The sequence below is a fragment of the Dreissena polymorpha genome, chromosome 3 (assembly GCF_020536995.1).
Source record: "Dreissena polymorpha isolate Duluth1 chromosome 3, UMN_Dpol_1.0, whole genome shotgun sequence".
In the NCBI taxonomy this organism is placed as follows: Eukaryota; Metazoa; Mollusca; class Bivalvia; order Myida; family Dreissenidae; genus Dreissena; species Dreissena polymorpha.
In genome coordinates, this window is record NC_068357.1 from 95,728,335 (window position 1) to 95,749,279 (window position 20,945).

Sequence of the window (20,945 nt, forward strand, 5' to 3'; positions counted from 1 at the left end):
TTAACCATGTTAGTTTCATAGTTTTTAAAAATGCATATACATCTATCATAGATATTCCTCCCTCCTCAAACGGTTGAAAAGCAATTCTATGTTTGATTTTTGCAGGGCCATTCCAAACAAAATTATGGGACATGGTGTTAATTTGTTTCAGTATTTTCTCTCCTGAGTTAGGAAGGGAGATAAATAAGTGAGTTAGTAGGGGAAGTAATAATGTTTTTATGACAGTTATTTTCCTTAGGGGGGGGGGGTAAATTTCTTCTATTCCAAAATTGCATAGTATTTTGTAATTTAGTTATTTTATTTGTTATTCTATTTAAATCAACATCGAATAGAATACCTAGAACTTTAAATTGTGTTGTACCCCAAGCTAGTTTATATTTTGTTTTATGGATTATGTACTGTACTTTTTGGAGCCAATCCATATTAAATTTGTTTTGTCGTAATTTATTTTCAATCCACAATACAATGCAAAGTCATTTTAAAGATCACGAGTAGCATTATGTGCAGCTTCTGTGCCATCTAAAAAGTGATGTATCATCAGCAAACTGAGAGATTTTATATTCAGTGCTATCAATTTCAATTCCTTTGATATTAGAATGCCGTATTTTAATCGCTAATATTTCAGCGCATAGAATAAAATGTATGAGCTGATGGGGTCTCCTTGTCTGCAACCTCTTTCTATTGTAATGAAGTCTGAAAGGAAGCCATTAATTTGAATTGATGTTTTAGTGTTATTGAGGAAGAGGAAAATCCATTTTTTAAATGTTACTCCGAAATAAAAATAGTCAAGTGTTTTTTTTTTTCAATAAAATCAAACTCTAGGGTATCGACCGCCTTTTCAAAATCAATTGTCATTAAGAGCCCAGGGATGCTGTTATCTTCTGTATATTTCATTATGTCATATAATAATCTAGTATTTACCCCCAATATACCGGCCTTTTATGAATCCTGTTTGATCTTCAGATATCAGAGTATCAAGAACAGTTTTAAGTCTGTTGGCAATTGTGCAAGATGCTATTTTATATGCAACATTTAAAAGTGTTAAAGGTCTTAATTTTTTTTAGGAAGTGTTTGGGTTTACCTTCCTTGGGTATACATGTAATTATTCCTTGTTTTTGGGTTACTGACATAGATCCACAAATAAAAGCATAATTAAGGCTCCTTGCAACAATATATCCTATTCTACATGATACCAACCTCGAAATGAAATAGTGTAAAACTATTTAACATTAATATTTGTAAAGAATAAAAACATTCCGCTAAGTTTCATACCTAAGATAATTGTTTTGAATGTACTGCATATTTTCTTGATGACGAATGTAAGTCATAAAAGGAATAAAGGTTCACGAAAAAGACATCCAAAGCCGCGGGTGTTGGAATCTGCACTATCACTAGTGCATTCGAAATGACAAACAATAGAAAGCGCCAAGGCCACAGACTTGAACCAATCGAGGAGCATTTCTGCGTATCGACGACTTCGTTAGGGTTTAAGTGAACACAATGCATCACGTGTATGCAAGGCGAAGTCAGCTTCAAAGAAGGCCTACATGCGGTTTTAAAACATGATATGATTTTTCTCGTACACTGGTATTGCAGGACCGATGTTTCCAGCGACGAAAACCAGTGAGAAGTCGGTCAGGTCGGCGTCTCTCAGTGTCTGTTGTACTATATGCCAAAACCAGAACTCCACGAACAGGGGTTTCAACTTGTGTATGTGGACAAAACCTTGGTTGACACCGCCTACTGCGCATATAGACGTTGGGAAGGGCCGTAATGGATGATACCATTCCAACTCATAACAAGACCAGCGACGTAATGTGGTTGACGCTGGCTGCAAGGATAGGCTCGCAGTTGAGTGAGACTTGTATACAGTAAGATAAACACTAACAGAGCATCCCGGTCAAATGGCGGCTGCCGTCATGTCATGAATAGTGGAAAATTTACAATATGGGTGGATGGACAGTTGTTTCCTCTTGACTTCGAGTCTCATTCTGGATGATGCAATTTTCCATTCGAAGTCGTCCTACAAATGTCTGACAAGAATTCCAATAACATCGGATATTCATATAAATGTACTACATGTACTACGTGGTTAAACGTTTTGCGAAGTTATATGCTTCTATCTGACTGTTTTACTCACACATTTTATGTTCTATCTAAAGGAGCCATTGAATGGGCTGAAAATGTTGTGTAATTTACGTATAAACCTATTATTTCAACGATTATGTGTTTGCGAAGTTGACGCCGCACCTCTAGGCTCTAGTTCTTTGTATAACATCTTGTAGGCGAATCGTAATACAGAATCATTTTGTATTAACTACATGTATTTCATAAATGACCAAAGCAAAAAAATATGTTTGAAAAGTGTGCGGAACTATTTGTAGTATCGGTTGAAAAATACAAATTAAGTGTTCCTGCGAATGGCGGTTGTACTTTGAAACTGATGTCGCTCATGTCGTAAATATTCGGGTTGCATATATGTACACGTTTGATTCATTTTGAAAACAATCGATGTATGCAACACACGCCGCATTTTTTTAAGAATTCCCAGGATTTACAAAATTTAAAAATGACTGTTAATAGCGACGAGCAAACTACGCACATGAATAAGCCAATTATTTGAAAATTAATAAAGTCCTTTAGAAGACAAAAAGTGAATTGAATATTATATATGTTCGCTGTGGGTGGAAAGCGTGCACTTTAAGTTCTCCTGTAACCGACACCTTCTTTTCCATCATAGAACCTGCATTAGCATTATGGAAATGAGTTGTGATATTGGAAAACAAATCAACTTCAACGCTCATACTTCCTGTAATATTTAAGTACAAATGAATACGCATCACATGTTTTGATTACACCATAAATATGTGTAGAAATATATAATACATGTATGATCATGTCTTGTAAAAAAGGAAATTTTTCGCATTATTAAAGAATCTGCCGTGGAAGTGCTAATATTAATATATAAAATGCAAACAATAATATTTAGCAGTGATTTATTTAAACATGTATTAACTTATTTTATCAGATAGGGACTATACATATCTTGTACCCTAGTGAGTACTTGTAGTGATAACATAAACTTCTTATCAGATGTGCGTATTTGTGATAACAAGGGGAGGTTCGTCAAATAGTTTTTTCGCTTCTTAAATAAGCAATGGATACGAGAATAATTTGGATTTTAATTATCACTGTTGGTAAGCATGGTAAGCTGTTGAACTCGGATAATTGATTGCTACATACATTCGTTTTTATAAAACTCAATTAACAATACTGATTGTATGATGCAGTTTGTTTGAAAGGACCAAATTCGTCAGAAGTGTTTTGACAACTAGCATGTTATTTTTCATGTTTTACATGCATGTTACCACGAGCATATTATGGACATTTGTATATAGATCTATGGATATATCGCACATGTTGCAAGCAAATGTAAGTCTTGAGTTTTAAACGAGTAAATACCTGTTGCTTCAACTGAAATGTGATACTATTATGGAGTATATTTGTTTAAGGTGATGTTTTATCGCAGTATACGGATCCGCACTGCGATGGCAAACAGGTGATAGTCGAGCTATTCGAGTGGAAATGGACTGCTATAGCAAATGAATGTGACTTCCTTTCCAAGAAAGGTTTCTGCGGTGTTCAAGTGTCGCCTGCTAACGAGCACGTGATGGTGACGTCACCGCCCCGTCCCTGGTGGGAACGCTACCAGCCGGTGAGTTACAAGCTGAACAGCCGCAGTGGAACCGAGGCGGAGTTTGCAGATATGGTCAGCAGGTGCAAGGCGCGCCGAGTCAGGTATTGAATACGTATTTTGTAAGTCGTTTATCCGAAAAAACATTATTTTCACCTTTAAAAATAGCAACAATTAGTTTATTATTGAATGAACTTGCTATTTGAACAGGTTTGAAGAAAGGCTCAATTACTTATTACTTAGTTAGCTGTCTTCTTTCATATATATGGGTTATAAATAATTATAACAGTGTTCAATAATATATTTTTAGTAAGCGCTGAAATCATACAAAATTTATATTAAACCAGAATGTACGGATTTGCGTTGAGGTCACATTTACGTTGCAAATTAATTCATTTCGGATGTCATTTTCAGAATTTATGTCGACGTGGTTCTTAACAACATGGCTGCTCTAGGACAAAATGGAAACGGGACCGCTGGAAGTGATTTCGAATCTGGCACGCGTTGGTTCCCGGCTGTGCCTTACACCGATAAGGATTTTAATAAACCATGTTCGGTCAATGCGTCCAGCGAAGTTCGTATCATACGAGATTGTTACCTTAATGGCCTAACTGACCTTAATCAGACGTCTTATAATGTCCAAAACAGAACCGTAGCGTTTCTCAACTCTCTTATTGATCATGGCGTTGCAGGTTTTCGAATTGCCGCTGCTACGTATATGTGGCCTAACGACTTACAAGCCATCCAGCGGCAAGTTAAGGACCTGCCCGAAGGAGGACGGCCATTTTTTTATTTCGAGGTCAATGATACAGACAACGAAACCGTTACAACGCAAGAATACACGTCTCTTGGCTACGTCACGGAGTTTCGGTATTGTACAGATATAAAACAGGGAATTGAGAGCTTTGAAAGACTCGGGAAAACGACAAACTACGTCAGAAATATAACCGATCCTGACCACGCATTCGTGTACGTTGATGACCATAATAGCCAGAGAAATCACGGAAGTGGTGGCACAGTCCTCACCTTTGAAAATCAAATAAACTACAAGTTGGCAGTTGCGTTCACTTTAGCGAATGACTATGGTTTCCCTCGAGTAATGAGTAGCTACTATTTCGGAGATAATAACGATCTTGGTCCACCTCATTATGCCAATTTCACTACAAAAGGTGTTCCATTTAAAGCTGACGAGTCCTGTGGCTTCGATTGGGTATGTGAACATCGCTGGAAGTCGATAGCCAACATGGTTGCTTTCCGGAACACTGTTGTCGGTACGAACAAGGAAAATAACTTTCATACCAGTGACCAGGTGGCATTTTCTCGCGGTCACAAAGGTTTCTTTGCCATGGCCAAGAACGGCACCATGAATGCTACACTTCAGACTGGTCTGCCAGCCGGGCATTACCGTGACCTAATTAACGGCAGAGTTGTGACAGTTGACGATAATGGCATGGCTCAAATTGTGATCGATAATCCTGAGGAGCCAGTGCTAGCCATAAGTGTTGGTAAGTGTGTCATCATGTGGCGCCATATAACTTTCATAAAAAATCCTATTTGTCATTGCCTGTTTCGAACAATGCTGCATTTGGCGTTGGATATCAGTCGCTAAGGAGAATATGCACTTGTCATTATACAAATTGTGTTATAAACTAGAAAAATAGTCGATTGAAACTTTCATAATGATCGATTTAAATATTGTTTTACTAAAGCATACTGTTTAACTATACTGTGGTAATATATGAGAGATTTTTTATAATTTTTCTGAGTAAAGTGAGAAAATGTACCCGTTTTTACTCGCCTGAGCGCAAGTGAAAATATCAAATTTCGCACTTAAGTGAAAAAACAAATTCACGTTTCAATCCCGAAGGAAAAAAGTCCTCTATATCGTCGCAAGCTTCCAATGCGGCGATCCTTGTTTTCATGAGTGTATGTCAATAACTGATGTTTTATTATAAAAGTAGCCGATACGATCAAGACTGTCTACCCTAATAAAATGTATGTATGTTTGCTATATTACATACTACAACAGTTTGATTTTTGCTGTGTGTATGCAGCAGAACATATCCCATTACGCATTTTCCATGTTTTCATATTTCAGTATATAGAAGCTGTAAGCAGAAGAGCTAATTAGTTTTACGTGGATGAAACATATTTACATTCTTTGTCGGCAATGGTCGGCAAATACACCGCTAACTGGATTGTTTAATATCTACTTAATAACAAAGCCCCTAATCGTTTTATATATATTTCCGACACCAGAATACTAAAATTATTTTGTTAAATTTCATTCACGCGTCGTGTGTTGACAATCATGTTTTCATGTGTCGACTTCATTGGCATGCTGAGATCGTTTTAGACGCGCGTTTTTTTTGTTGTTAATTCTGGGATAAAAGTGGGGTTCGGCTCGCCTTCAAACCGGTTTGCATCTCTAATTCTTTAGATTGCTCGTTCCGAGACGCTATTCTCAGTTTAAATCATCTTATGTTTATAGTTCTATTTTAAAAGTAGTGGATGCCAACAAAACTCATATCATCGAGTTTCTATAGATTCAACGTTTTTGCTTTATTTTTTACATATCTTACTAATATAAACATTTTAAAAACATGAACATCAAAATACTACAATATATTTAATTGCTTGATAATTTTCATTAAAGCATTGGATTGTTTCAGATTCAAGAATTAATTACTCATCTTCGCATTACCCTTCTGGAACATCTGCAGGACCATCTAGTACATCTACAATACTAGCAAGTACAGCTGCAATAACATTAATTACCACTGGAGGCCTACACAGTTCCACTGCAAGACCATCTAGTACCACTTATGGACTAGCAAGTACAACTGCAGGACTGACCATGTCAAGAACCGTGATCCTTATCGAGAAGCTAACCAATAATGGACAGGACCTGTTCATTCGCGGCGGTTTGGATGTTGCATCTCATAGTAATGTTTCTTTCTGTTTTGGTATATAAACTATGAAATTAACTTTATCAGTTCTAAAAGTATCAACACAATGAATGTTTTAAATAAATAAACGTTGAAACAACACATGGTATTAACCGGTCGTTTGGTCGTTTTGAAGACAATTGGGAATTATTGTAAAATGTGCTATTATATGGTATATTGCAATTTTTTATGTTTCATTTTTGTTCGCGAATGTTTTATCTGTCTAGGAGGATGCGGTACAAATATCACGGCATGTGAAATTCCAATCAGCCACCGACCAATTGGAAATAGTTCTCACTATGAAAAGTACAACGCGTGGAGCGTGGGCGACAGGTTCCTAGATTGGAACACAACAGCCGAGTCCGGACAAAAAGCCGATGCTCAGGGAACACCAGCTGTGTGGACCACTAATGATATTCAACACCTCGGTCACAGCTCATTGAATCAGTCAGTTATTGTGTGTTTAACTCAAATAATTATATACATGCATTTATATCAAGTCTTGGCAAGGTCAAGGTCATCACAGAGAGATGTGTGGATAAATTGTTCTGAAACAAATACATTAAAATACATGTTTATAGTGACTAAGTCATGGACTTTTTGAGTACAACATGTACATGAATGTTAGGTGCTTCAAGTGATGAAGTGAAACATTGGAAATATTGTGATTGGAAAGAGTAGATTGAAGGTGTGGATTTTTGTGTTTTTTTTTACAATAGATGAACGACTGTTGAAATTTTTCAAAATATATTATTTTGAGAAAACCCCTGAATACCTGGGTTTACCTGCGCTTACCTGGATTATAGGCCGAGGCAGAATAAAAGCTGAATAAAAGCTATATTATCAATACAATAAAAACTTGGTGAAAACTAACTGTTCTTCTTAATTATCTCAATTATCTCCATCTTGCCTTTCAACAAGAGTTGCTTTAACAATGAGTGAAAATACAATAAAAGGCCAGGCAAAATTGACTTTCACGGGGACAAAACCTCAAACAAAGCAGGCTACTAAGAAATCACGCCCTGACAGTGAGACAAGTAATTCAAGCATGGATGAGCTACATACTATCCAAACACAGCTGCAAAATATGACAGAGGGAATTACCAGTTTGAGGGATGAGCTCAAGAGTATGCTTAAAAAAGAAGAGATAGAAGAATTAATTACCAGCACAATAACAACAATTATGGCCAAAATTGAAGAGAACATGAACAATAAGATAGAGCACATAGTTAGTTCAAAGATTAATGAAATGCAATCAAAAATCGACTCCCTAGAGTTTGACAATACAAACCTAAAAGAAAAAATACAAAAAATAGAAGACACCACAACCTCTGAAAATAAATCACTACAAGAACAAGTAAATAAAGCATATGAGCTGAGCAAACTTGCACATCAAAAAGCAAATTACAATGAGCAATACTCCAGGAAGAATAATATTAAGATATTGAACATTCAAGAAAATAGGGACGAATCAGAAGAATCACTAGCAAAAACAGTAACATCAACCCTGAAGACCCATGCAGGGGTAGACCTACTGCTGACTGATATAGTGGCGATCCATCGTATCCCCACAAAGCGGGGAAAAACCCGCCCAGTCCTTATTAAACTGAAAAACAACTCTGCAAAGTCCACCATTATGCGAAAGAGGACCCCCATGAAGAACAATGGCTACCAACTGGTGGATGACGTCACTAAGCCCAACCAGGGGCTTATCAGTAGGCTTCACCTACACCCGGACATAAGTAGTGCCTGGTACTTTAACGGTTCCGTATATGGTCAAACTGTTGCTGATGAGCGCATCAAATTTGACATTTATGACAACGTGAACAATGTTATTGAAGAATTCAGGCGCTTCAGAAGAACGGGGGTGAGTGGACGTTAAAGACATCATTACTACCATGTATGGACCCCATGTCACTAAAACATGGTATGATTCTAATAAAATAGTTCACGCTTCTGTATGTTACACAATTCTCTGTAATTCAAAAAACATTTGTAAATATATTCTATTATTTATTGTAACTATACCCTATAATTAACTAATAACGTTTGTTGATTTTTTTGTTTTAAACGATGCTTGATATATAACAGAAATGCACTTCTCGATACATTATTCTATGTAAGTATACTTTGTAAACGAATTAACAATGAAAGAGACAGTAAAAACAGCATATATATGTCAATCTTCAAACCAGACTATACATTATCTAGTGAGCGATAGAAAATGATTTACATATATCAGAAATGCACTTCTCGATACATTATTCGATATAAGTGAACCTGTAAACAAATAGTAATTAAAAAGTCTATGAAAAGGAATATAAATGTCAAACTGTAAAACAGACTATAAATCATATAGTATTGTTAGCATGTGGTCATTCACCTTGATAAATTGGATTATTTAAACCATCACAAACCACTAGTGAGACTATAGTCCTTATCTTATTTAAATGAAGTCAACATGTGTTTAGAATATGCAAATTTGCAAAAAAGTAACGTATAAACCTTTTCTGAAATAATAAAAACAAATAAATTCTTTCTTTAATTGAATGTTTCTGTTAAAACGCTGATGTTTATTTGTCAATCCTTATATGTCATTGCTATTCATATCATACTCTTATTTGTTTTTCAAACAGAGTGGTCATTGTCTTAACTTGTGTGCTTGTTAATGCATGTTTTTATTATTAAAAACGCACAATGACTGTAATGTTAGCTGTGCGGCTGAATATTATTAAAAAATGAAAAATCTATACTATTTTTATTTAAACAATTAATCTGCTAAAACTGCCTGTGTAAGCCATGTTTTATGATTAAGCTTGCACTATTACTGTAATGTTGGCTGTGCGGCTAAATATTATCAAAAATGAAATATGTATATTATTTTTTACTTAAACAATTAATCTACTAAAACTGCCTGTGTAAGCCACTATGACTGTAATGTTGGCTGTGCGGCTGAATATTATTAAAAAAAATGAAATATCTAAGCCACTATGACTGTAATGTTGGCTGTGCAGCTAAATATTATTAAACAAAATGAAATATCTATACTTTCTATTTAAACAATTAATCTGCTACAACTGCCTGTGTAAGCCATACTTTATGATTAAGCATGCACAATGACTGTAAATTGTTGGCTGTGCGGCTGAATATTATTAAAAAATGAAATATCCATACTATTTTTATTTTTAACAATTAATCTGCTAAAACTACCGGTGTAAGCCACGTTTTATGATTAAGCACGCACTATGAGTATAATTTGTGGCTGTGGGACTGAATATTATTTAAAAAAAATGAAAAATCTATACTATTTTTATGCCCCCCTTCGAAGAAGAGAGGGTATATTGCTTTGCTCATGTCGGTCGGTCGGTCGGTCCGTCCGTCAACCAGGTGGTTTCCGGATGATAACTCAAGAACACTTGGGGCTAGAATCATGAAACTTCATATGTACATTGATCATGACTCGCGGATGACCCCTATTGATTTTGAGGTCACTAGGTCAAAGGTCAAGGTCATAGGTGAAACTTCATAGGTACATTGATCATGACTCGCAGATGACCCCTATTGATTTTGAGGTCACTAGGTCAAAGGTCAAGGTCATAGGTGAAGGTCACAGTTACTGGAAATAGGCATTTTAAGGATTTGGCATGGTTCAAACAAGGGAAACAACTACGGTTTATGCATGTTCTTTTTATTACAGATTTGCTTCCCTTTAATTCATTCAAAATCTCATTTTACAGTAGTAGTGACAAAGTTTAAGCTGCATAGAATAATACTTGATTTATTGATGATGCTTTATTTGTGCGGTTCCTTTCTTCTCACAATAACAATTGTATTTTTGATGTATACCTAAAGATGCATTTATTTAGAATATATATATATATACTTAAAGACGCATTTATTTAGAATATATATATACTTAAAGATGCATTTATTTAGAATATATATATTTAGCTGTATATGGGTATGTTTGTATGTTTTTTTTGTGTGTATGTGACGATGTATGTCAGTATTCATATAGATGTTAATATATATATATATATATATATATATATATATATATATATATATATATATATATATATATATATATATATATATATGTAGGTACACATGTAACTCAAAAAATATCCCATGCAGCTATCTACTTGCTTTTGATCTAAGAAATTATGCATTTATTTGAGATATAGATATAAATGTATATGGGAATGTTTTTGTGAGTGATTGTATATGTCAGTATTTATTTATATAGATGTAAATATATATAAGTATATGTAAATAACTTGAAAACATGCTTTCATCTAAGACATTATGCTTTATAAGTATTTAAATGTCATTATGCGTAAGAATCGGGTGTTTTTTGTCTCATTCTCAATATCATACTATATGTTCTGCATTGGATGCGATAAGATGAATCACTACATATACAATAATACGTTCAAAACATTTATGTTGTAAAAGTCACTTCTTTAACACATATATGTAAAAAACCTGTTGTAAAATCATGTATTTTGATGTAAACAAACTGATTTGTTTGCTTGTAATCACGATCATTTGTTTTACCTTGCTATCCCTTTGTTTGTTTTTTTGTTCATGTTTCTTTTTTTTTTTTTGTACTTAATTTGCTGAATTGCTTTCATCTTAAAATGCAGAAATTTAGAGTTAAAAATGATGTTGATGTATGCTGTATACCAATTAAACGTTTGTATGTATGTATGGACATCTTATGTCCTATAAGAGAAACCTACTGGACATGTTTTAAAATAGAAACTTACTGGACAAATCCACACAATAATATTTACACACCCTCCCTTTCTTTAAATGATTAAATTATGCACTCTGAATGTAAAAGGGCTAATCAATAAAGACAAACGCATTAAAATCTTCAAATGGTTAGACGAAAAAAAATATAATATATGCCTACTACAAGAAAGTCACTTGACACATACTTTAACACAAACCTTAAAAGATGAATGGGACGGGGACATCTACCTCAGTGGACAATATACTAATAAACAAGGCATTGCCTTTCTGATAAAAAGTAACATAGGGATCACAGTTGATAATTTTAACGAAATAATAATTGGCAGACTAGCATGTATAGATATCAAAATACATGAAACACAACTAACATTAATCAACGTTTACGGTCCTAACATAGATGATTCCACATTTTACGAAACATTACAATCTTTTATAATTAATAACCAAGATAAAAATATTATAATCGGTGGTGATTTCAATACTGTCCTGAACCCATTATTAGATAAAAAGAATGGAAACCTTTATACTCATCCTAAAAATAGAAATATTGTAAATAACATAATTGAAAACTACAATATGATAGATATCTGGCGTACAGTATACCCAAAGGAAAGCAAATTCACCTGGCACTCAAACACAAAACCAACAATATTTTGTAGACTAGACTATTTTTTAATATCTGAATCTCTTTGCAACATTATTGACACATGTAACATAAAACCAGGATTTCTGACTGATCACTCTCTAGTTGAACTTAAACTGCATAATATACAACCTGAAAGAGGCCCAGGATACTTTAAAATTAACAACAGCATCTTATTGGATACACAATATCAAACACAAATAAAACAGGAAATATTAAATACAGTTCAAAATAATAAAGATGCAAACCCAAACACCTTATGGGAAGTAATTAAAGGAAATATACGTAACACAACAATTAGATACACATCATTTAAACAAAAAGAAACACACAAACTTGAAACTGAAACCATCAAAACCATTGAAACACTTGAAAAACAATTGCATCAAACAAACACAAATGATACCACCGACATTGAAAATGAAATAACATTAAAAAAACAAATATTAGATGGAATCTATCATACACGTCTCAATGGAATAATACTAAGAGCGCGTGCACAGCATGTTGAACACAATGAAAAAAATACAAAATACTTCGCAAACATTGAAAAACGTAGAAGTGAACAAAAAACTGTACACAAATTAGTAGTCAATGGCAAAGATATAACAAACATGACTCAAATACTAGAAGAACAACGTTTATTTTTCGAAACCCTCTATAAACGAAAAAATGTTGAAAATAACACCCTTTTTAAAAATACACATCACGCTTTAAACGAAGAGGAAAAACAACTGTGCGACGGATTGCTTAATGAATATGAATGTGGATTAGCCCTAAAAGATATGCAAAATAACAAAAGCCCAGGATCTGATGGCATCACAATCGAATTTTATAAAATATTCTGGAATGATATAAAGACACATCTAATTAATTCACTAAACTATTCATTTAACAACGAAAACTTAACTACGCTACAAAAACAAGGTATTATATCACTTATTCCAAAACCTGGAAAAAACTTAGAATCCTTATCAAACTGGCGCCCGATTAGTTTACTAAACAATGATTATAAAATTGCAACTAAAAGTATAGCAAACAGAATAAAAAAAATATTACCAGCAATCATTTCAAGATCTCAATCTGGTTTCATAAAAGGACGTTACATTGGTGAAAACGTTCGTCTTATCCAAGAATGCATAAATTATTTCAACAATTCAAATAATCCTGGTCTAATTTTCTTTGCAGACTTCGAAAAGGCATTCGATTCGCTTGATCATTCATTTATGTTCTCTTGCTTAGAAAATATGAACTTTGGTGAAAGTCTCATTCAATGGGTCAAACTATTTTATACCGATATTAACAGTTTAATCATTAACAATGGCTTCTTTTCAAACAGTTTTAACATCGAACGAGGGGTTCGACAAGGATGTCCACTCTCATCATCGCTATTTATTATCTGCATCGAGTATCTATCACATCACATCCAATCAAATAAACACATAAAAGGCATATCACTAGAACCTGACGAAGAAATCAAACAGTCCCTATTTGCTGACGATGCAACTTATTTTTTAAACGACACTTACGATTCTTTCCATGACCTAATAGAATCGCTAACCCTTTACGGAATGACATCGGGTCTGAAACTAAACAAAAGTAAATGTACTGTGCTACGAGTAGGTAAATTAAAACAAAATAATGTCCAATATAAAAAAGAAATGAAATTTAATTGGACATCCGATGAAGCCACAACGTTAGGAATTACTTTCACAAATAATGAAAAAGATACAGTTCTTAAAAACATACTACCTAAATTACAGAATTTTAAAAACTGCTTAAAATCATGGCATCACCGTAAACTTACACTTATCGGAAAAAACACAGTATTGAAAACGTTTGCACTTCCTAAATTAATTTATGTATTAACAGTCCTCCCAAATCCACCAAATGATATTATTAACGATATAAAATCAGCAATATTTAATTTCATATGGGACGGTAAGCCTGATAAAATAAAACGAACTCAGTTAATTCAATCTGTAGAAAATGGAGGTATCCAATTAACGAACATTGACTCATTCTTGAATGCAATCAAATGCAGCTGGGTTAAAAGATACCTAGATAATGCCAATACAAGTAAATGGAAATTATTCTATCAGAAAATTCTAAAAAAATATGGTGACTCCTTACTCTTTGAATGTAACATCAGCAATACTATCTTACATGAAATTGCAAACGAAAACATATTTCTGTCTGATGTTCTATCAGCATGGAGTGATGTCACTCATAACCTAGAAACCCAAACAAGCAGCAAAACTATTCTATGGAACAATAAAGACATAACTTCAAACAATAAGACGTTTTTCTATAAAGATTGGTTTGAACGAAGCATTAAATATGTCGACCAATTATATGACTACAGAATTAAGGATTTCTACTCTTTTAATGATATATGCTACATATACGGAATACCTTCAAATAATTTTTTGAAGTACTACACATTAATCAAAAGCTTACCCATACATATTAAATCTGAAATCAATACAAATAATACACCATGTACTCAAACAACATTCGTAGAAAATATACTTGGAAGAAAAAACAAAACAAATAAAATATTTTACACACTACAAATTAAAAACCCTACAGAAAACTCAAAAACCCAAAATAAATGGCAAGTCCTTTTCGGAGTACATGAACTTAATTGGAAACACATATTTACCATGCCATATAAAGCAACTATTGAAAGCACTCTGAGAAATTTTCAATATAAATACATTCATAGAATTATAGCTACAAATAAATATCTCTTTAAATGCAAATTATCTAATTCAAATCTGTGTGACTTCTGCAGTGAAAACATCGAAACTATAGAACACCTGTTTTGGGAGTGCAAACACATCCAGCCTATTTGGAATCAATTAACATCTTTTCTTGAACAACAGCAACTAAACGTTAAACTATCTTTCTTAAATGTAAGTTTCGGAATTTACTCATTGAAATCAAAAGATTGTAATAATATTGTGAATTTTATTCTTATAATGATGAAATTGTTCATCTTTAACATGAAGTTCAAAAAACAAGTACCAAATTTTAATTGTTTTATCCATAGTCTCAAACTTAAAGTCCAGATTGAGAAAGAAATAGCCCTCAGTAATGACACATTACAAAACTTTGAACAAAAATGGAATCGGATTAAATTCTCATGATGTTTGTCCACTTATATACATTTCACTCTAATGTAAGTTTATCTTTCTAAAATATTTTTGTATGTTTTTTTTTTCAATCCTATAAGATCATTTTGAATATACAACGAAACACACAAGTCCAGTATGCTTTCTTCCGACTTTATACAACTCATCATTTTTCATAACAATTCTTCCATTATTTTTTTCTTTTCTCTTTAAAAAAAAATACATATTAGCATATCTTGTATAACATGTCTGAACTTTATTGCTTTGTACAATCACTATGTTGTATATATTCATGTATACATTGTATGTATTATATTGAATAAAAAAAAAAAAAAAGTCTTGGCAATCAATGCACATTTCAATTTAATATTTGAAGATAAAACAAAGAGCCATAGAAATTATAGATTTGATATCTAAATTATATATTATTTATGCTTCGCCTTTCTGATGAAAGGAATACATATGTTTCCATAATAACGTTGCGGATATATAAAAAAATGAACAAGTTAAAATTTGAAAACCATTAAAAGAAAATAATTATGCAATTATTTGTGTGAAAGTATAAGCAACGATCCGCTATTAAATAAAATAATATTCTCAGCATAAATTACTGTATGCATGTTTTATAATTGTTGTTTGTTACCTAGTAGCGACACAACACATGTGTTTTAACTCAAACATCAGAATATAATTCTTGCACCAAATTAATTATATAGTTACAAGAATACATGAACGTTATGTGACTTCTTAATGTTGCAAAAGATAATCAAACGCACATGTGTTTGCAAATTTTAAGAATATGATTTGCTTCTGTGACAGATATGCGCCGCATTACTGGTTGGTCGATATAGACATGGACTGCAGTAGAACACAGAACGGATGGTTCGAGTTTAAAGCCTTTATCAACGGACAGTGGGAGCATAACATCAAAAGCGATGCTTGCATCGGAAGTGGTGCCGGTACTCCGCCTGGGAGCACACCAAACCACTGGGCAAAGTGCGGAATGTTTAACATTTATCATTATGAAAAAAACTCGTGTGAAATTAAAAACATACCATAAATATAATATATCAATAAATTATATCAGATTAATTGCCTCCTTTGGGCTCGTTACCACATCAACGTTTATAAATATAAAAAAAACACACACTGTGCCATTCACCGTTCTTAAATAAAATGTAATCCATTCTATAATTCTTTTAGGTAAAAAAATAAAGGCATATTTTTTCGAAATAAGTCCTCACCATGCTTGTCACTTATGTCATTTGATTTGAAAATCCATTTATGATGGACATATTTATACTCCAGAAAAAAAAAGAGCTTGAATCCTATATCTTATCTTAAATTGTGACAATGACCTTTGATATATGGTCAATAACGTGCCGTCTTATATTCCATTCATAAAGACGATCACCATCTCCTTGTTTTGTAAAAATCTATAAATATTGTATAGGTTAAATTCTATAAAACTTTGAATTTTCGCTTTAAATCTTACTTTTATTAAATGCATGCTTGATGAGTAGATTTAGTTGTTTATAAATTCTGAGTAATATGTCAAGATTTATTAGTATTCATAAATTGTACTCCATATATATATTATATAATATTTCTTTCACGTCTATAGGAGGTCTCTTCGTATACACAATATGTGACAATATGTGACATCAGCAGTGTTACTTACGACAACACAAGCGTATGCACAGCACTATTTTCAGGTCTATTGTGTGTAGTAGGTGCTGTCAAAAATGTTTACGTTAATACCTCGTCGGCTCAAATATTAATATTTAAGTTATATTATGGATAGAAAACAACACAATAATATCATTTTTACATCTTTTTATTAAATTGTTGCAAGGAATGAGATGTTTAAAAGTTATTTTATTTGAAGTCTAATGATTATTTAATTTGAATAGACAATGTAAGAATATTTTATAAATATCGTCTATTATTGTACATGTCTGATTGAACTATAACAATTTGAACACGTGTTGTATCAGCACACAGAGAAATATTGCGATTACACCCCTATGTCCGGTTGTACATTGGTACGAAAAAGCAACTGCGGTGTTATATTTGTATTTTTATAACATAAATTTTCACAAAAAAAATCTCAATGAAATTGTATTAGTGCATCTATCACAAAGATGGCAGGAAATCCAAAAATAATAAAATAAATAAACACATAAGTATAATAATTTCTTCTGTTTCTAATTGCCATTGTACAAAGAGCATTCAAGAAACAAATCGTAATTCATCTTTACACAATCGAAATAGCCAGTCTTCGCATTTTCTCCTGTATATCAATTATGTTGTTGTAATATAAAAAAATACCTACTCTTAACCGACACAATGCAATCTTTCTTATATAGAAAACTGATATGAATTCTTTTAATTTATTTCCATACTTAACTTTTGTTTACTAGAATTATACACTGTTGCATGATATTTATAAAGAAAGTTTATGTGCATGGCTTTTTATCATGTTCCAATTACCAAAACATTTGGTAGGTATTGGAAAATTCGCTAAATGACATGGCATAAGTACGGTGGCATAGAGGTGACATTCACTTCACTTTTTTTTAAATTGCTGTCCTCTTTTTTCTATCTCGTGGCCACGACATAGATAGAAAAAGAGGAGTGCACAACTAAATAAAAGCGGCGTACAATTAAAAAAAGAGCGGTGTAATAAATAAAGGCAGAGTGCATTAAACAAAAGAGGAGATAATTTTCGCTTTCTCGAGATCCCGAGTTAGTCAGCCAATTAAATGTTGCGTAACATGTGTAAATATTCGGTACGCATATATATAGCTGGTCAAAGCAGGCAAGGCTCTGATATAACATAACATACTACTATTAGTTCTACTATTACTGCTACTACTACTGCTGCAGTTGTTGTTGCTGCTGCTGTTACTACTACTATTAGTACAACAACAACAACAACAACTACTACTTCTACTTCTACTACTACTACTACTACTACTACTACTACTACTACTACTACTACTACTACTACTACTACTACTACTACTACTACTAAGTAGCTAACTCGTGGCCACGAGATAGAAAAAAGAGGAGAGCAATTTAAAAAAAGAGAAGCACCGCTCTGTTTTTAATTGTACGCCGCTTTTATTTAGTTTTGCACTCCTCTTTTTTCTATCTCGTGGCCACGACATAGCTAACTAAAATAGGAGAGCAATTTAAAAAAAAGAGAGGTGAATGTCACCTCTATGCCACCGTACATAAGACATAATAACAGGCTGTTAAATATTTAATGACTGGAATTGTTTTTGGTGTAAGCCCATTCTTTATTCTTGAACCCAAGAAAAGGGTTGGACAATAGGTGCCTCGAATAATATGCTAGTTAATATTTTTTACCAAAAAATTATATTAAAATTCATTAAAATAAAATTTATACTTGTGCAATATTTTTTCTAAGAACATTATATGCACGTTAGATTAGATAATCAGCCAATCATGTATGGTATACTTAATTATACCAGATATTGAAAATATGTTTATATAATTTAAGTCCAGACCAAACATTCTGGACAAAACGTACTATTATACATTTTCATCACAGCGTGCAGTAACTTTACGAATTGCTGCATATAAAACAAGCAGACACTTTCCGGTGCTTTTTTATTGGAGAGAACTGCCACAGGTCCAAGTATTCACAAAGCGTTCTGGTACGCAGATTCACACGTTTCTAGCCAACTACTTGTACATTTTCCAGAAAGTGTTGGTATTCCTCAATACTGAAAGTAAACACACAACACCAAGTACTCACTATTTAGGGCTTTAACGTGTAATTTCGTGTTTAAACATTCATATGCAACCGCGAGACGACACGCCCATTAACATATTGTAACGTTCATGAAACGTTGTAATTTAAAAGAAAAAAATCCAAAAAAAAACACTTACACATTGCTGAATGTTGGTTAAGTACAAGAATGTTAATTATGTTTTATCAATTTAAGTAGTTCATATAAATACAAATTGAACATATATTTCATTTCAGAGTGGATTTAAATACAATGTTATGTTGTTGTTTTTTATATGATTTAAAAAAATATTAAAGTCACTTACCCCAACTTGCATATTGCGTGGCTTTGGGCATCACAAAAATAATCACCCCAGTCCATGTTGAAACAACCCCACAGAATGAGGCAATCTTGTGAGGGTCCCTGAATCTCGTACACAGTATGGAAGCTAGTGTAGTTCAGCAACTGGTGGTTGGTGTCCCAGATCCACTGTCCCTCTATCTCGTCGTCACTTGCTCCCAGCCAGAAGGAGTTTCGTGCTGAAGAAACACCGAGTTCATCTGTAAACAAAAGGAAACACTGACCGTTTGACAAGTTTATTAAGTAAACACGCTAACAAAAGGTGATTCATAAATTTGAAAAATTCTTAATGAAAATGAGTTTCATTTACAGGAATATAAATACGAAAACACAATCTTAATACATACCGTTATATGTACATTTGTAACTTAACATACAAATAAGATGTATTCGATTTTATAGTATCGTTAAAGCTGAATACGTGGTAAATCATGTGCACAATGTTTATTGTTTTTGTGTCCCTTTCCTTTTTTATCCCTTTCGTGTACCTTTGAACAATTTTCGAGCATGATCTTTGATGAACATATCTTCAGCTTTGGTCTCCACAGTTATCAAGTGTGCGCGGCTGTGTGACTGACAGAAGTGCTGCAAATAGCCATATAACAAAACCTTAGGTTATTGCATTAAATTACGCGCGTGTTAGTGCAAGTGTTGTCAAGTAAATAAAAACAACCATTTGAGAAGAATCAATTGAAATGAGTAGTTTCTCTGGACCAAATGGCATACGGCCTTACACGGATCAATCACTGCATTCGATTCCTTATAACATTAATTGTATCTTACAATTGCTTCTGTCCAGGAAACGTTGGTTTCGTCTGCAAACAGATAGCAAGAATCCTCGTAAACCACCCAGCCATTCGGACAGAAGCTTCTGGCGTTAGCACCTACTGTAATCATAAATGTTAACAGCTGGTTTAAATTTACATGCAAATTCGCCTAATGCATGCTGTTAAAATGCTGACAATATATAATCGGGAACTGAACATATAACATTCGTAAAATTTATATTTGCTGACTGTTCAGTTGGATAAATAATATGTTGTTAGGTTAAAAACACAATAAATACATAAAAATAATATGTCATTATCAGAAATGTTATTATTTCCTTACCTTTAAAACAGGCATTCAGAATGAGCATGTGTCTAATTACAAGTTTTAGAATAATCGTGATGATAAAGATTGAATATGCTTCTGCGTAAACGCACGATTTAACGATGCGTCAAGGTGTCTTTCAAACAGCTGCATGATAATTTCAATTACAAAACCGATAGCGTTACTTTCATTATATGACACGCTTTATCTATACATGATGCGTATTATTTGGGCAATGGGTAATCTACACAGTCATTTGTTATTTTATATAGAAACAACGTCATATTTTGTAATGGAGAGGTTTATTATTAATTGTGGTTTTGTTGAAAACGTAATTCTTAATTGTGCTTCTTATTTGCATTACTGTTATACACGGTAAACAAGTAAAAATACTTATTTTGATTCATGCACAGTGTCCTGTACATGATCTATGTAGTTTGGGCTAAAGCATACGTAACCAGATACCATATACAGTCTACACGTTCCAATCTATAATGTTTGATTGACAAAACGTATTCTCGAGAAAGTTTAGGTCACGTTCTTGAAATG

The 20,945-nt window shown here is 33.2% G+C and overlaps 2 protein-coding genes across 6 annotated transcripts; one reads left to right on the top strand and one right to left on the bottom strand.

Annotated features, from left to right (window-relative positions):
* The first annotated feature begins 1,605 nt into the window (after positions 1-1,605).
* LOC127875401 (alpha-amylase-like) lies at positions 1,606-16,775 on the top strand. 3 transcript variants are annotated; one of them, XM_052420457.1, is made up of 6 exons: positions 1,606-2,072; positions 3,513-3,798; positions 4,109-5,199; positions 6,367-6,639; positions 6,870-7,089; positions 16,003-16,775. In XM_052420457.1, exons 1-6 carry the CDS (start codon positions 2,030-2,032, stop codon positions 16,241-16,243), a joined length of 2,154 nt encoding a protein of 717 aa, XP_052276417.1. In that variant the 5' UTR covers positions 1,606-2,029; the 3' UTR covers positions 16,244-16,775. The 3 variants fall into 3 exon arrangements, with proteins under 3 accessions (XP_052276417.1, XP_052276418.1, XP_052276416.1); XM_052420458.1 differs by lacking the exon at positions 1,606-2,072 and adding an exon at positions 3,080-3,197; XM_052420456.1 differs by lacking the exon at positions 1,606-2,072 and adding an exon at positions 3,086-3,206.
* Positions 16,776-17,002: 227 nt separating this feature from the next.
* Positions 17,003-20,568, bottom strand: LOC127875402 (perlucin-like protein). 3 transcript variants are annotated; one of them, XM_052420460.1, is made up of 5 exons: positions 20,415-20,563; positions 20,088-20,191; positions 19,793-19,889; positions 19,270-19,504; positions 17,003-18,938 (listed from the first exon to the last, which is right to left on the bottom strand). In XM_052420460.1, exons 1-5 carry the CDS (start codon positions 20,440-20,442, stop codon positions 18,890-18,892), a joined length of 513 nt encoding a protein of 170 aa, XP_052276420.1. In that variant the 5' UTR covers positions 20,443-20,563; the 3' UTR covers positions 17,003-18,889. The 3 variants fall into 3 exon arrangements, with proteins under 3 accessions (XP_052276420.1, XP_052276419.1, XP_052276421.1); XM_052420459.1 differs by having other exon boundaries at positions 20,088-20,213; positions 20,415-20,537; XM_052420461.1 differs by lacking the exon at positions 20,088-20,191 and having other exon boundaries at positions 20,415-20,568.
* Between the last annotated feature and the right edge of the window lie 377 nt (positions 20,569-20,945).